This window comes from Bos indicus, chromosome X (genome assembly GCF_029378745.1).
Source record: "Bos indicus isolate NIAB-ARS_2022 breed Sahiwal x Tharparkar chromosome X, NIAB-ARS_B.indTharparkar_mat_pri_1.0, whole genome shotgun sequence".
Classification (NCBI taxonomy): Eukaryota; Metazoa; Chordata; class Mammalia; order Artiodactyla; family Bovidae; genus Bos; species Bos indicus.
The window spans coordinates 131429127-131445854 of NC_091789.1; the positions used below are offsets into that span (position 1 = coordinate 131429127).

At 38.6% G+C, this 16728-nt stretch overlaps 1 protein-coding gene across 2 annotated transcripts in view; it reads right to left on the minus strand.

Annotated features, from left to right (window-relative positions):
* MBTPS2 (membrane bound transcription factor peptidase, site 2) overlaps nt 1-16728 on the minus strand; it is a 46923-nt gene that overhangs the window by 18052 nt on the left and 12143 nt on the right. Inside the window, exons 4-7 of one of the 2 annotated variants that reach the window (XM_070783980.1) lie at nt 12787-12890; nt 10707-10834; nt 1909-2027; nt 822-1002 (exon numbers count right to left, since the gene is read on the minus strand). In XM_070783980.1, coding sequence (XP_070640081.1) covers nt 822-1002; nt 1909-2027; nt 10707-10834; nt 12787-12890 — 532 coding nt within the window. The other variant, XM_070783979.1, reaches the window with a different exon arrangement.

Sequence of the window (16728 nt, forward strand, 5' to 3'; positions counted from 1 at the left end):
CCCAGTGTGCCAAACAAATAAAAATTAATCTTAAATAATAGGTTATACATGGAAGATTACATATGAAAAAAAATATAAACCAGTTCTTACTACTTTGCCACTTTGCACATGGCACTTTAATAAAATTATTTTAAATAATTAATCATATTTCTTAACCCCAGTAGATATGTAAAAGTACTCAAGCATTTCTTGATTTAAAAATGTGAGTATAATTTGTGCTTTCCAACACTTTCAATGATTTGGATCCCCAGGGTTTTGTATTAAGAGTTGGGAGACTGATTTTCCAGAGATGGAAGAGCTAAAAATACATTTGGCAGCTTCTGAAAGTAAACTTGCTTCACCCTGTTGCCTATTAGACAGAACAACAGATCTGACTTCAGGAAGTATTTTTGGACATCAAGATGATTTTCTCTGGACACCTGCCACACGAAAAAACCATATCCCAAATAGCTTTGGACATGCCACCATCCACATAGCACAAGGGTATTTAATTACTGAAATTTAGTTAATTGGTTATGTTTGAGCTTGAATGCTGACTAAACACAAGTGTTATCTAAATGCTGAATTAGATCCTAGAGTTCTGAAAATCAAAGATGAAATTCGTTAGAAGTTCAACAACAAAATATAATAGACAAAACATACATATTATTATCTAATTTACCAAGAAGGATGTTTACTCGTTTAGGCCTATTATTACTTTACTGATTTGTTTTAAGGAAGTTAGAACAAAATAAATCTACACATATAATCTAAGAATTAATGAATGGCAAGGACTACTGCTTGCAGTCCTAAATTATATCATACTGAGAAAATATACATACCTCTAACTGGGAAGCTTAACTGCTGCAAAGTTGATGCACTTATACAGTAACCAATTTGGGGCTCATAGGTGATGGTATCCAGACATTCATTCCAGTCTTGTACATTGGTAACAGGACAATCCTGTAGATGGGTGACAAGGTCTCCCACAAAAAGGCCTCTAGGTCCAATTGCAGGTGAGTCCTTGGTAAGAGGGCAGAACCAAATCAGAAAATGTGTGAAGACAAGCTATGATTAATCTGAGCAAATAATAAAGACACTGAATTAAGTAGAAAGTTTTGAATAATGCAAAAACAATCCAGCTTTGAATCCATGATGCATAGTCCTAGAAAAATAACAAAATAAAACCCAACAATTATACTTTTCGTACTTGACTAAGATTTTGAATTTTTTGCAACTGAAAAAACAAACAAACCTCACTCACCAACAGTTAAGATTAAAATGACAGTTTTTCCCAAGCTGCTAATTAAAATTTTTTGTGAAAGTGGTTGCCAGAATGCCTTCATTTTCCTATGTCACCAAGGGAGAAAATGATAAGACAAGACCTTATCTAAACAGTCCCAAATATGCAGACAATACTGTCAGCACAGTGAGTATATCAGTATGTGAGTCAGTTGCTCACAAACGTAATTTTTCTCTTCCCAAAGTGTGAAGAGATGACTTGATACCATCATAGTAGTCTAAGGGAGTGAAAGACAGAGTTGAAGACATTAATAACTTAAAACCCCCATGAAATGTTCTGGCTGGCTAGCTTAGGTTTCATCTTTCTTACTTTTTAGGAGTAAAGACATTTGACTCAAAAGCACAATTATGAAACAAACAGTAAAGGTAAATGATGCATTTTATCAACAAATTACAGGTAGAAAATCTTGATATCATTCTTGTAACTCAGAACAGAAACAATTTTCAGTATTTTAAAAGAGCCAGTGTGTTTCACAAAACTATTTCTTCGAAAGGATTACCGTAATTTCTTTAGGAAAAACTGAACATTCTGTGCATGAGAGGAATTTGAATAAAAGTTCCTGACATAAAATGCTAAGTGTTACTTCACAAAATCTGGTGGAATACCCCAGACAACTTATCATTTACCTCAGCAACTTCAGTGATAAGCACCCCAACTCCAGTGTAGTAAAACGGCAAGAGAATTACAGGAAGGAGAATAAGAGCTAAAATACCCAGGAGTGCAAGGATGAAATTATGCCAGATACCTGAAAAGAGGGAACAAAAAGAGTAAGTTCAACCAGGGGCAGGGTAGTTGTATTTCATTACACCTAGGCATTCTGATATATTAGGAAAGTCACCAGAAGCAGCTGTGAGGCAGATAGATCAATTTATTAGTACAGAAGACATGTTCAGTTATAAGCTTCTTTAATTTCAAATACTGAAATCTAAAATGACTATGTTAATTCAACACTAGGAAGACCACATGCTAATACGATTTAACACTGTTAGAGTCTACATTCTCTCTCAATATATATACATTTATTACCTATGTAAAGGGGTGTGTATGTGCATATACTGAATAGAGTATCTTCTACTTACCATAGCTTTTTTTCAGAAAATGTTATGTATTCATTTAAACATACTTGTGATCTTTGAAAGGAACTTTAGAGCTATCAAATAAAAGTTATGATGCAGTAAAAAACATTCTTGCTGAACTGGGGTATGTATCTTACATCAAGACTATAAACTATCTCCACCATCTCTATAGAGATCGGAGAATTGAGTGTTGTGCTGGAGCCTGCTCCTACCAGCTTGCCACAGCTGACGGGGCCTCTTTAACCAATTCCTCCACTAGGAGGCACCACTTGGTGCCTTCGAATTGGCCATGGTGGGAGTATTTATACTACAGACATGAGCAAATGCTGGTTTATCAGAGGTTTCCACCCTTCCCTCCGGGGCTTCCCTGGTGGCTCAGACGGTGAAGCGTCTGCCCGCAGTGCGAGAGACCCTGGTTCGATTCCTGGGTCGGGAAGATCCCCTGGAGAAAGAAATGGCGATCCACTCCAGCACTTTTGCCTTGAAAGTCCCATGGACGGAGGAGCCTGACAGGCTACAGTCCATGGGGTTGCAAAAGTCGGACACGACTGAGCGACTTCACTTTCCACCCTTTCCTTTGGGCTATATGCTAAACATTCACTAGCATACCACCGGGTAACAGCCCCTCCCATACCAATCCTCGCTCTCTAGTACAGTTTTTCTTATGGGGCAGGGTGGAGGAAATATCAGCTCTCTGGGCAGTGTGATTCTTAGGTGTGCAGGTCTTGCCCCTTACAATACAGGATATATATCATATATATGTCACCGAGACAACCAACCAACGTCCCCCACCCCACACATTCCAAACATCCCTAGGAGGCTGACAGCACCAGTGTCCTGTAATGATAGAAATGTAACTTAAAGATATCGCCCAGATCTAAGGGGACTGTGGCCATATGACTGTACTTCAGCAAAAGGATGCGAGCAGAGGTGATGGGAATTGTCTTACTGGCTGGAATGTAGCTATAATGGAGCTAAACTTGAGTGTACGACATAGAAGCTGCACACGGGAAATCGTAAAGCTAAGATAGAAAGCGCTTCAGTCCTCCAGATCATAGAATTACCATTATCAGCATTGAACTACTTACATCTCTAATGTTTTATGAGTGTTTAAGTCACTGTTATTTTTAGGTATTACAGCAGCCAGATTTCTAGCTAATAATATATGTTTCATGTACATTTCAAGATGTTCCTCTAGCCCAAGACATAATTGGGTAAACAATCCTTTCTGTTTTATACACAGAGATGTTTTAAAAACACCAATGAAAAAAAAAATAGAAAATAAATAAAAAATAAAAACACCAATGGTATCAAGCTATTTATCTGAAACTGTGTTTTGCTTTTTCATTTATATACTTTTGACTTTTCCCTTATCTGCACATTCATATCTAACCTATTCCTTATATCCACTACAGAGTAATCTATTTTTTAAAAAACATATTGACTTATTAATAAGGTTCCCTACTAATGATCACTTAGGCTATCTTAACTTTTTCACACAGTGTTGCAACAACTTTGCTCATGATGTTATGCATCTGATTAAGATCACATCTCTGAAGGTATGGACAATTATACAAAAATGGAATTGTTGGGTCAAAAATATATGCATTAAAGTTAACCTCCAAGTCTGCATTATATTCTTATAATTGTCATGTTTCCCCACCCTCTAAACAACACTGGATGCTATCATAATTTTAGACTGTTATCTGCCAGGTGAAAAGTAAAATCTTTGTTTTGATTTCTATTTCTTTAAATATGAATGAGTTTGTACATTTTTCATGGTTATTAAATGGTTATATTGTTGTTTGAGAATTGCTTACTTTTATCCATTGTCAGTTTGCATTTTTTGAATTTTTAAAAAAACGAATTGATATGTATTATTATTTGTAATACATACATTGAGGAATTTGGTCTTCTATATGAGGTATTTTGATCATTTCCTCCAGTTTGTTTGGCTAGGTTTATAGTTTTGCCTATGCATATATTTTAAATTTTGGTGTGGTCAAATGGCTCCTTTATTCCCAGTTCAAGATTGTAGAAGATCTGTGTTCTTTTGTATTGCTTTCATAGATCACTTAAAAAACAAAATTAAGACCAAACAAACAAACAAAACCCTCTGATTCTTTGACCCACTGGAATTTACCCTAGTGAAACTAATTTAGGAATACAGCTATTCCACCCCTCCCACCACCCCACACCCTGTTGCTAGTCCCACAATTTCACAAAAATCCATCCCCACTGATTAGATTTGCCACCACTACCATGTGCTATATTCAGCTTTCTCCTCACGATGGTACAGTCCAACAGAACTCCCTAAATGTTGTACCCTACCTCTTCTTTATCAGGATGACCCCACCATACAACCCTGGCTCTTCTCATCCAAGCAACACTCAGAGGGGCACATAGCAGCACTGATTCTTTGACCCTCTGGGGAGCCTCCTATCTCTTTTCAGGGATGCAGCTGGTACCAGACCACCCTGCTAGATTTCAGATTTCCAGTGATGGCTAAGTTGCAATGTGGGTACCTTTATTTCCTTTGTTTAAACAACCTCTTGTTCATTAATGATTTGCTTTTCAGTGCACCAAATGAATTTTTGTTACCGTTTTTGCTTTCTCTGGAGCCAGGTTTCTCAACAGTGGCACTACTGGCACTTTGGGCCAGATAATTCTTTGTTGTAGGGGACTGACCTGTGCGTTGTAAAATGTTTAGCAGCAACCCTGGCCTCTACCCACCCACCAGATGCCACTTAGCACCCTCCCCATTTTCTCTATTTTCTAGCTACAATACTTATAAAGACAAGTTTTTTTCTTTAGAACAGGTATTTTTATTTTTTGCTTTGTCTATTATAAAGGATTTACACACCAAATGGTAAGAGTCATTACGTACACAATGTATTCCACAGCTGAGCACCATTCCCTAACTGAACAGGCAAAGAAAGGACTAAACAACAGTACCTGGCAGTATTTGGGGAGCGGGGGGAGTAAAAAGACTAAAACAGGTTTAAACTGACTACTACAACTTACCTAATATTCAAAACTACTAATTCAATGCAGTTAAAACACTGTTATGTAACATTCATTAATGTCAAAGAATACAACCAAAATTAAGATAGCAAACAAAACCTATATAAGTTTTTTTCAGAGAAGGCAATGGCACCCCACTCCAGTACTCTTGCCTGGAAAATCCCATGGATGGAGGAGCCTGGTAGGCTGCAGTCCATGGGGTGGCGAAGAGTCAGACACCACCGAGCGACTTCGCTTTCACCTTTCACTTTCATGCACTGGAGAAGGATATGGCAACCCACTTTCTTGCCTGGAGAATCCCAGGGACGGGGGAGCCTGGTGGGCTGCCGTCTATGGGGTCGCACAGAGTCGGACACGACTGAAGCGACTTAGCAGCAGCAGCAGTTCACTCATTTAAAGAAAACCTGCAAGCAAAGTTATCTACTTCCAGAAAAACTATACACAGAACTACTAAGCATATTCTTTTTTTTTAGTACTAAACATATTCTTAAAAAATATAAACATGAACATTTAGAAAATACAGAACTTCAAAAATTCAAACAATAGGCAAAACTTCATTTTAAAGTAATGTGAAAAGTCCCATTTTTATCACAGTTGGATAAAGAACAGTCTTTTCTTTTTTTAAAGAACAGTCTTTTGATGTGAGATCCACGAGCAAGCATTACAAAATCCTATTTTTCAAGTGGTATTACAGAACAAGACAAAACTACAGAACAAGACAGAACTTCTTAACAATGTTATATGAAGAATTACTTTTTTTTCTTTTCTTTTTTTGTCCTTTTTTTTTAACCTTTTAATTTTATTTTTACTAAATCTATCAAAACTTAACCCTTAGATATACTGGAGTCAGTCACAAAATTCTTTTCTAGAAACAGTCTACGAAAGAGAGGCATATTCATTTTCAATTACACAACTGGAAGACACTTTCCAAGCCTGAGAAGAGTCTTCCCTTCTTTTTACTTCCTATTTTTATTCTTAGTATGTGTTAAGATATGAGATTTCAGGTTAGTTGACTGAGAAAACCTTCTATTACAGCAACTGAAAGGGCACACGTAGGGCCTATCTCCGGTATGGATTCGCACGTGGGTGCGCAGGTTGAAATCTAGGGAAAAGCGTTTTCCGCAGCCTTCAAAGGTGCACTGAAATGGCTTCTCTCCGGTATGCACCAGTTGATGACGTTTCAATTTTGAGCCTTCAACAAAAGCTTTGCCACATTCTGCACAGACATGAACTCTGGGACCATGGGTGTGCATATGTTTTTTCAAAGCAGCTCTATCCCTGAACATCTTCAAGCAGCCTGTGTGAGGGCAAGCTACTGTTCTCGGCACATCATCTTTAGTATTTTTAGGTTTCATTTTAGCAAATTCGGCCAGTTGTTTGGGATCTGAGAGATCAATACCAGGAATTCCCTCAGGAGGCAGTTTTTTACCCGTCAAGTACTCTGAATAATCAGGAACTGAGTTCTCAGTCTGTCCAGCCTCAGGGTCTTTCTTATTGGTTGCGGACCACATGGTGACAGAGAACTGACCCTCTAGGGTTTGGATCTCGACCTGCTTCTGCTCCCACTTCTTAGGGCCTCCCTTGGAGCTGCTTCCCACCGTCGCCTCACTGCCCGGGTAACCCTTCTTACCGTCGGGTTTCTGGCCGTGGCCGCTGGGCTTCCTGCTGAAGTTGCAGGCTGAGGAAGACGTGGAGCCTGACAGAGGAGACAAGGTCTGCTCAAAGTAGCTGTCGTCGAGGCCTGGGATGAAAGTCTGGTCACTGGCCTGAAGGCTTTCGGTTTGGCAGCAGGTCACAACCTCCTCCCGCGTCTGCACCACGACCATTTCTTGGTCACGGTCCCCTTGGGCTGGACTGCTTGTAAAAAGAGGCTGCAGCGCAATCAGAGGTGGATAGTGGTGGCCACCATGGAACCAATTGCCGGTGACATCCTTGTATTCCATGATTGTCTCCGTCCCCATGGTCTCCACAGAGACGGTCTCCTCACAGACGGTCTCCTCACAGACGGTCTCCTCACAGACGGTCTCCTCATAGACGGTCTCCTCACAGACGGTCTCCTCATAGACGGTCTCCTCACAGACGGTCTCCTTACAGACGGTCTCCTCACAGACGGTCTCCTCGTAGAGGCTCTCCTCAGAGACGGGCGCCAGCTGCACCTGCTGCAGCCCCACGATCTCTGGATACAACTCCAGGTCCTCTGTGACATAGAATGACTCGTGGGAGTCCATGGCTGAGGGCTCTTCAGAGGCTACTAATCAGCGGACTGGTGACCAAAAGGCCGCGGAAAAAAAAGCCGAAAGGAGAAAACCTCGTGCTTTGCAAGAAAGTGCGCGCGGTTGCAGAGCACGACGCGGACGAGGCGCAAGTGCTCCTGGGTTGGCAGCGCGCATGCGCTTTGGGGAACCTTGCGCATGCGCTTTGGGGCACCTTGCACATGCGCTTCTAAGCTGAGGCGCCCCACAGTTGTACGTGCCCACAGTCCAGTACGTGCCCACAGTTGTACGCTCGCACATGCGCCATCTCCCCCACCCCCGTACCCGCGCTGCTTAGCGTGCTAAGGAAGTGTTTCTTTTGAGTATAGCAACCAGGCTCTGCATAATTTTTTGTTTCATTTTCATTGATTTTCATTGTCCCTCCCCTTCTACTCCACCACCTGTATGAGTATGGCGGGGATAGGGGGGAGGGAGGAGAAGACCTATCCTTTTCTAATATTTATGCTTTTTTTAAATTTAATTGCACTAAAAAAATTTTTAATTGCACCGACCCACATTTATAGACCGTTTAACAATATCAGTGATAGTGGGAATGCCTGTCTTTTCCTTTAATACAAGGTGCTGGGCCATAGACTAGCACTGGTCCATCACTTGCATTACCATTTGAACCATATCCACCCCTCAACCCCTGGTTTTTGTCTTCCACAAAACTGGTCCCAGGTTCCCAAAAGGTTAGGGGCCAGTGCTTTAATAGAAATGCTTTTAAGTTTTATACCATTAGTAAATATCCAACTATTTCCACTTTTTCTAAAGATTTTTGTTTTTTAAGCATTAATGGATATTGAATTTTATTAAATACCCATTTCAATATCTGCTGAGGTTATATTTTTCCCTTAAGGGTAATCAGTGTTTACCACATTCACATATAACATTTCCTAATGTTAAGCCATCTTTGTGTTGTTTACATGCACCAACTGTCTATAGAATTTTTTTGTGTGCTTTACAGGATACAGCAGTGTTAGTACACCAACTTTAAAAAAATTCTTGGCTTCCTTCTATATGTAATCTGGAAAGTTTATGCTAAATTGGAATTGAAAAGAAAAATCTTTTCTTCAAGATTTGAAATAATTCTACATATTGAACTTTCAGGACCATTCTTCAACTTCCTTAATTTCTTCTGTGGTAATCATCCTATTTATAATTTTTTTTTCTATTTCTGCTGGGGTTAATTTAGGCTATTTAAAAAATAATTATCCAGGTTTGTGAAAATTTTTTGCAGATGAAGAAAGAACACTTTTATAATTGTTTAAAATTTCTCTGTATCAGTTGTCATTCCCCAATCTGACTGCTAATTCTGTCTATAAATGTTTTCTCCATTGCTTAATCTTTTGTTCTTCCAAGAACTCTTGAATTTAAAAGTTTTTTTTTTCTAATTTATTACACTTTTTGTGTATTTTCATACTGATTATGGGGCTTCCCTAGTGGCTCAGATGGTAAAGAATCTGCCTGCAATGCAGGAGACCGGGGTTTAATCCCTGGGTTGGGAAGATCCCCAGGAGAAGGGAATGGCTACCCACTGCAGTATTCTTAGCAGATAAAGGTCCATCTGGTCAAAGCTATGGTTTTTCCGGTAGTCATGTATGGATGTGAGAGTTGGACTATAAAGTTGAGCGCGGAAGAATTGATGCTTTTGAACTGTGGTGTTGGAGAAGACTCCTGAGAATCCCTTGGTCCCATCACTTCATGGCAAAAAGATGGGGAAACAATTCAAACAGTGACAGACTTTATTTTCCTGGGCTCCAAAATCATCGAAGATGGTGACTGCAGCCATGAAATTAAAAGACGCTTGCTCCTTGGATTGCAAGGAGATTAAACCAGTTCATCCTAAAGAAAATCAGTCCTGAATATTCATTGGAAGGACTAATGCTGAAGCTGAAACTCCAATACTTTGGCCACCTCATGCGAAGACTGACTCATTGGAAAAGACCCTGATACTGGGAAAGACTGAAGGCAGGAGGAGAAGGGGACGACAGAGGATGAGATGGTTGGATGGCATCACTGACTTGATGGACATGAGTTTGAGCAGGCTCTGGGAGTTGGTGATGGGCAGGAAAGCCTGGCGTGCTGCAGTCCACGGGGTCGCAAAGAATTGGACACAATTGAGTGACTGAACTGAACTGATGCAGTATTCTTGCCTGGAGAATTCCACGGACAGAGGAGCCTGGCAGGCTACAGTCCATGGGATCGCAAAGAGTTGGACACGACTAACCGACTGTATCTATCTATCTATACTAATTACATCAATTCTTACCTATTTCATAGTTCTTTTCTCATTTCTTTAGTTGACTGCTTAACTGATATACTTTCATTTCTTATTTCATAATAACTGCCTAAGGTAGTGACTTTTCATTTTAGCAAAACTTTACACATTACTTCATTACCATTTAAAAAAATACTGCAATTATGATTTTGAATTTAACTGGCCAATTTTTATTAGTTTCCTGGGCACTTGAAAATAAACTGTCATGGTATAGGGTTTGACATAACTATTGACTTTTATCTTAGTAATCAGAGCTTCAACAATAAAGACTTTTTCGTACATAACTGCCATTTGTTGAGAGACAAGCCTCCTTTATTACGTTTGTGTTTTTTCCTGGTACTTTTTTCTATTTTTGTTTTGATGATTTGTTTATTCAGTAAGACGCATGATTACATTTTCATCATGGATTATATTCCTTATGATTATTTAGTGACCTCCCATGTCTGCTTCGGATGAAATGGTTGGATGGCATCACAGACTCAATGGACATGGGTTTCGGTGGACTCCAGGAGTTGGTGATGGACAGGGACACGACTGAGCGACTGAACTGAACATGTCTACTTCAATGCTTTATCCATATTTTCATGGTATGTTCTGCTCATTTTACTTTTAATCTTTTAAAAATAACTCATGTTAAAAAATGGGGTAAAAAACTGCAATGTAAATTATTTTGCTCTACTACTTTGAACTTAAAGTCTTATAATCTGAGTTTATCAACCACATTTGTGATGTGAGTACTTTCCATAAAACCACTAATCACACAGATATATAAAGAAATTTAAATCTTTTACCTGCACAAAATATCCTTAGCTGTTGGACTGGTGATATAAGTTGCAAATGAGTGGTGAACAGATCAACAAATGCTCCAGGATAAATAATGAAGAGAAAAATCCCAAAGCCATTAAATCGAACTTGTTCCCTAAGAAATCACATAAGAAAAAGGAATTTACTACTAGTATCACATTTTTCAAATTAATAATGCATGTAATCATAAAACTCCCCAATGTAATTCAAATTCTTGTTTAAAATACAAGTCTCTCTGGACAAAGAATTATATATGATATACATGTATATCATAATTTTATAATAGCATACAGATTTAGTTATCAGTGAAATTATGTTTTGTAAAACAGGGCATTCTGAAATAGCTTATAACTTCAAAGTTTTTAGAAACCAATATGCTGAGCAAATAACTTAAAATTAGTCACAAATACAAAGCAATAATATTTCTGTGAGAAACTAAAAAAAAAAAAACATTTTTATGGTTTACTCTGAATTATTTTCAGGGAAGGAGATGGTAGAAAATAGAATTCAAGTATTAATAAATAATTTAAATATTTATATTTGTCTTAGCTATTATAAGGATGGCATTTTATCTAAATGTATTATTGCTGAATTAATGTTAAGTACATTTTAAAATACATAATGCTCAGATTGTCCTCAAGATAACTGTTTTTTTATCAACTCATTCTCTAAAAATGGAATTACATTTAAAAGCCTCAAAAGACCACTCAGCTACTCTGACAAAAAGTATCATCTAAATATTTTGTGCTGTCACCTAGCATTAAATATCTAAGATGACTGTAAAATTCACTTTTTCTCAGCAACTGGGATTTTATAAAAAATTACCCATACTATTTCATAAACATATTATGAATTATTAAACTGTTAATAACAATGCTTTTCTATGTAAAACCCTAAAAGCTACAGAGCTAAAGAAGAGGAAACAAAGATGAAAGAGAGAAAAAAAACTAGCCGCCCATTTAAACCACTACATGGCACACCTGTGTAACAGTATATGCTCTGTCAAGATGAGGGTCAAGACTCTCTGTCAAGATGAGAGTCAACAGACTCTTTTCATAAGCAACTGGAAAGTAATAAGAAATGATTAAATCTTCTCCTTTAAAACTTTTTATGTGGTCCACACACCCAAAGGATGAAACACATTCCCATCAGTATGTGTGTTCATTATCAGGAATAAAGGGGAGTTGTGACTCACTCTCTCCCCTATCACGATTTCACACATTTAGGAGACTTTAAAATGCTCAGGTATAATTACAATGATACACTTGGAGAGTCAAGACAAGAACAGGGCATGATACTTGAAGCAAGTCCCAGGTCTCATCCTCCCTTATCTTTTCCCACTTGGTTTTCTAGACAGGCTATGATATTTGTTAACAAACCCAGAGCTTTCAGTGTTCTTGCTGTAGGCAGCAGAGGCCATGAGTAGAAGCAGGAAAGTATTTCAGATGATGAGCCAAAGTAAGTACTAAGAAGGCAGGTGGATGGGATTTGACTGCAGTGGTTATCATTCTGATCCAATGATGAATATAAAGATTAGGTTTCGGGATTGGATGAAAATAGTGATGCACTATGAGGATATAACCATGCTGGCAAAGGACAAAGGACAGAAAGTCCCAGATTATAGATGTGCACAATTAACTAAGCATATTCATCAATATATTAATGTCTACAAAAGAGAAGGTAGCTTAAAGTAATAATGGTGGATATGCACTGGGCAGTAGTCACAGAAAGAAAAAGTATCAAATGTAGCAGATTTTAGTAATGTGTGAGTGGTAAGTTGCTTCAGTCGTGCCCGACTCTGCGATCCCATGGACTGTAGTACGTCAGGCTCCTCTGTCCATGGAATTCTCCAGGCAAGAATACTGGAGTGGGTTGCCTTTCCCTACTCCAGAGGATCTTCCCAACCCAGGGATCAAACCCGTGTCTCTTATTTCTCCTGCATTGGCAGGTGGGTTCTTTGCCATTAGCACCACCTGGGAAGTCCCAGATTTTAGTAATAAGTCCTTCTAAATGAAATGCTTTTTTTGCATCCCGTATATATATAGAGAAAGAGGGAAATATCATTACCTAATAGCTGCTATTCCATGTCCAATTTCATGTACAACACCGCTAATGAGGACTGCAGCGAAGAAATAGGTCAGTTGGTTGACGGGTAAATTAATGCCAGGAACCTGTTCATAGAAACAATGACAAATACACATTTGGGCACCAAGAGACCTGGATGTTCACTCTGTACTAACATCTAAACTTCCAAATCCAATGTTCTGTAAGCTAAAAGTAATATAAACACTGACGGTCCACTTCTCCATTTCCATCACAATAAAAATAAAAACACCAGTTTTTTTTTTTTTAACTAAGCACATCAATCTAAAGAGAATAGGAAACACCAGATTAAAAAACTGAAATATTAGCTTCCCAAACTCTTTACCATGGGAAAGAATTAGGGAACCTGGCAAAGTGCCAGGAAAGTCAGAGGGACAGTGAAGGAGTCAGCAGCCGATTCATTCTTAAGGGCTGGAAGCCCGATGTGGGAATTCTTGTTACAATTCCCAGTCCTTCTGCCAAAGTGTTATTGCAAGGTTTCAAGTACTTATGTGAGTGATACAGGAAGTCTCCACCCCCTTTTCAGTCAGTTTCATTTTACCACTATCAAGTTAAATGAGAGTTGATCATTAAAGGCAGCATAATAAAAGTGCCTTATTGGTGTAGGAGCACCATGCCTTTCATTTTTTCTATTTCATCAGTTTGTCTAGTACATTGGTGATAAAAGCACTATCAAAATGACACATAAATATATAAAAATTGAAGTTTAATGCAAAAAGAAAGCCATATGGAACATCAGTTCAGTTCAGTTCAGTCACTCAGTCGTGTCTGAGTCCTTGCGACCCCATGGACTACGGCATGCCAGGCTTCCCTGTCTGTCACCAACTCCCAAAGTTTACCCAAACTCATGTCCACTGAGTCGGTGATGCCATCCAACAATCTCATCCTTTGTCGTCCCCTTCTCTTCCCGCCTTCAATCTTTCCCAGCATCAGAGTCTTTTCCAGTGAGTCAGTTCTTCACATCAGATGGCCAAAGTATTGGAGTTTCAGCTTCAGCATCAGTCCTTCCAATGAATATTCAGGACTGATTTCCTTTAGGATGGACTGGTTTGATCTTGCTGTCCAAGGGACTCTCAAGAGTCTTCTCCAACACCACAGTTCAAAAGCATCAATTCTTTGGCGCTGACTGAGAAAATGATCTGAGCCACAGTCAGTTCCTGGTCTTGTTTTTGTTGGCTTCTCCATCAGCAAAAGAGCTTCTCCGTATTTAAAAACTATATTTTTATTATAAACATGGTTTTGAAATCTGCCCCTTTCACAAATGTATTACAAACATTTTCCCATGAATATTTTCTGGTTCAATATGATTTTTAATACCGGCATTGTATTCCATGGAGTAGACTGTTGGGCATTTCAATTGTTTTGAAAGGTTTCTGCTCTTACAAAATACTGTGATAAACATATTCAGTCTTAGATACATAAATATCTAGGGGATAAACTGTTAGGCAAGCATGGTTGGTTCACACTCTGGTGACAACATCAGGTGTGTCTGATGTTCTGGCTCCATTATACTATATAAGGAACCTTGAAGAAGTTTGGATTATTCCTCCAACACTTCATTTTCTACATCATTAATATGGAAATAACCATGTTATTTACCTGAAAGGGTGATTCTGAGGATTGCAAGAGATAATCCTTGTCTACCGTTTACATCATGCCTAACAGAGAGGTAATAAAATCAATTATACTTTAAAAATTTTGACACAGATCAAACTGCTCTCCAAAAGCAGACCCTTCCATAACCTTGGGCAAACTCATTTTATTCAAATCTGCAATTTCAGAGGAATAAAAAGCATCCCATTGTTTGATTTCTATTTCTTTGATGCTTATTAAGTTGAACACCCATTCTCCGACTTTTTGACCCCTGGGATATCTTTTGTGAGATCTCCTGACTTGTCCATTTTTTTTTCTCCTTAGAGTATTGTGTTTTCTTATTGACTGTAAGATCACTTAAAATATCAATCATCTGTTTTCTGTGATTCCTGCCACAGATGTAGTCCCAAGTTTTTTGTCTTTTTATTTTGCTTTCAGTTTTTTATACACAAAAATTTTTATGTGATCAAATATATGGTTTTGCCATTAATTTTATGCATGTCTTTCTCATTCTGTGTTCCTATAAACAGAAACCTGATTTTTCTCCTTTCAAGGTCTTTTTTAATTTCACAGTTTAATTTTAATTCAGTTACAGTTTCTTTTTGTGTTTAACAAAGGGATTTCACTTTGAAGCCTTTTTTAGTAACTGAAGAAGAGATTCAAACCATGCTGCTTGGACTGCTTTCTAAATTCATTGATTCTAAGAGTCCTTTCTCTAGTTAAGAAACTAGCTTTCATAGTCATCATTTTTAATGTACTCATAAAATTACCCTGAATGACAATCCCATAATTTAAGCAATCCTCAATTATGTATTGTGGTTGTTTCCAATTCTTCATAAAGGTTAGGATAAAAAGCTTGATAAATACGACATTTTCTATAATTTGGAAGTATTTCCTTAACCTAGAGCCCCAGAGGTAGAAGTAAATGGTCAGAGGATATGTACATTTTTATGATGCTCATTATCTGAAGTTCTCTCTACTCAGACCCTATTAAGCAACTCTTTCCAAGAACATCACTTCAGTTCAGTCGCTCAGTCGTTTTTGTGACCCCATGGACTGTGGCACCCCAGGCCTCCCTGTTCGTCACCAACTCCTGGAGTTTATTCAAACTCATGTCCATTGAGTCTTTGATGCCATCCAACCATCTCATCCTCTGTCATCCCCTTCTCTTCCCGTCTTCAATCTTTCCCAGCATCAGTCTTTTCACATGAGTCAGTTCTTTGCATCAGGTGGCCAAAGTATTGGAGTTTCAGCTTCAGCATCAGTCCTTCCAATGAATATTCAGGACTGATTTCCTTTAGAATGGACTGGTATGATCTCCTTGCTGTCCAAGGGACTCTCAAGAGTCTTCTCCAACACCACAGTTCAAAAGCATCCATTCTTCAGTGCTCATCTTTCTTTATAGTCCAACTCTCACATCCATACATGATGACTGGAAAAACTATAGCTTTGACTAGACTGACCTTTGTTGGCAAAGTAACGTCTCTGTTTTTTAATATGCTGTCTAGGTTGGTCAAAACTTTTCTTCCAAGGAGCAAGTGTCTTTTACTTTCATGGCTGCAGTCACCATCTGCAGTTATTTTGAAGCCCAAAGAAAGATTCTCACTGTTTCCATTGTTTCCCCATCTACTTGCCATGAAGTGATGGAACCGGGTGCCATGATCTTAGTTTTCTGAATGTTGAGTTTTAAGCCAGTTTTTCACTCTCTTCTTTCACTTTCATCAAGAGGCTCTTTAGTTCTTCGCTTTCTGCCATAAGGGTGGTGTCATCTGCATATCTGAGGTTATTGATATTTTTCCTGGCAATCTTGATTCCAGCTTGTGCTTCATCCAACTTGGCATGTCTCATGATGTACTCTGCATATAAGTTAAATAAGCAGGGTGACAATATACAGCCCTGACGTACTCCTTTCCCAATTTGGAACCAGTCTGTTGTTCCATGTCTAGTTCTAACTGTTGCTTCTTGACCTGCATACATATTTCTCAGGAGGCAGGTCAGTTGGTCTTATATTTCCATCTCTTTAAGAATTTTCCAGTTTGTTGGGATCCACACAGTAAAGGCTTTGGCATAGTCAATGAAGCAGAAGTAGACGTTTATCTGGAACTCTCTTGCTTTTTCTATTATCTAGCAAACGGATGTTGGCAATTTGACCTCTGGTTCCTCTCCCTTTTCTAAATCCAGCTTGAATACCTGGAAGTCCTCAGTTAACATACTGTTGAAGTCTGGATTGGAGAATTTTGAGCATTACTTTGCTAGTGTGTGAGATGAGTGCAATTGTGCGGTAGTTTGAGCATTCTTTGGCATTGCCTTTCT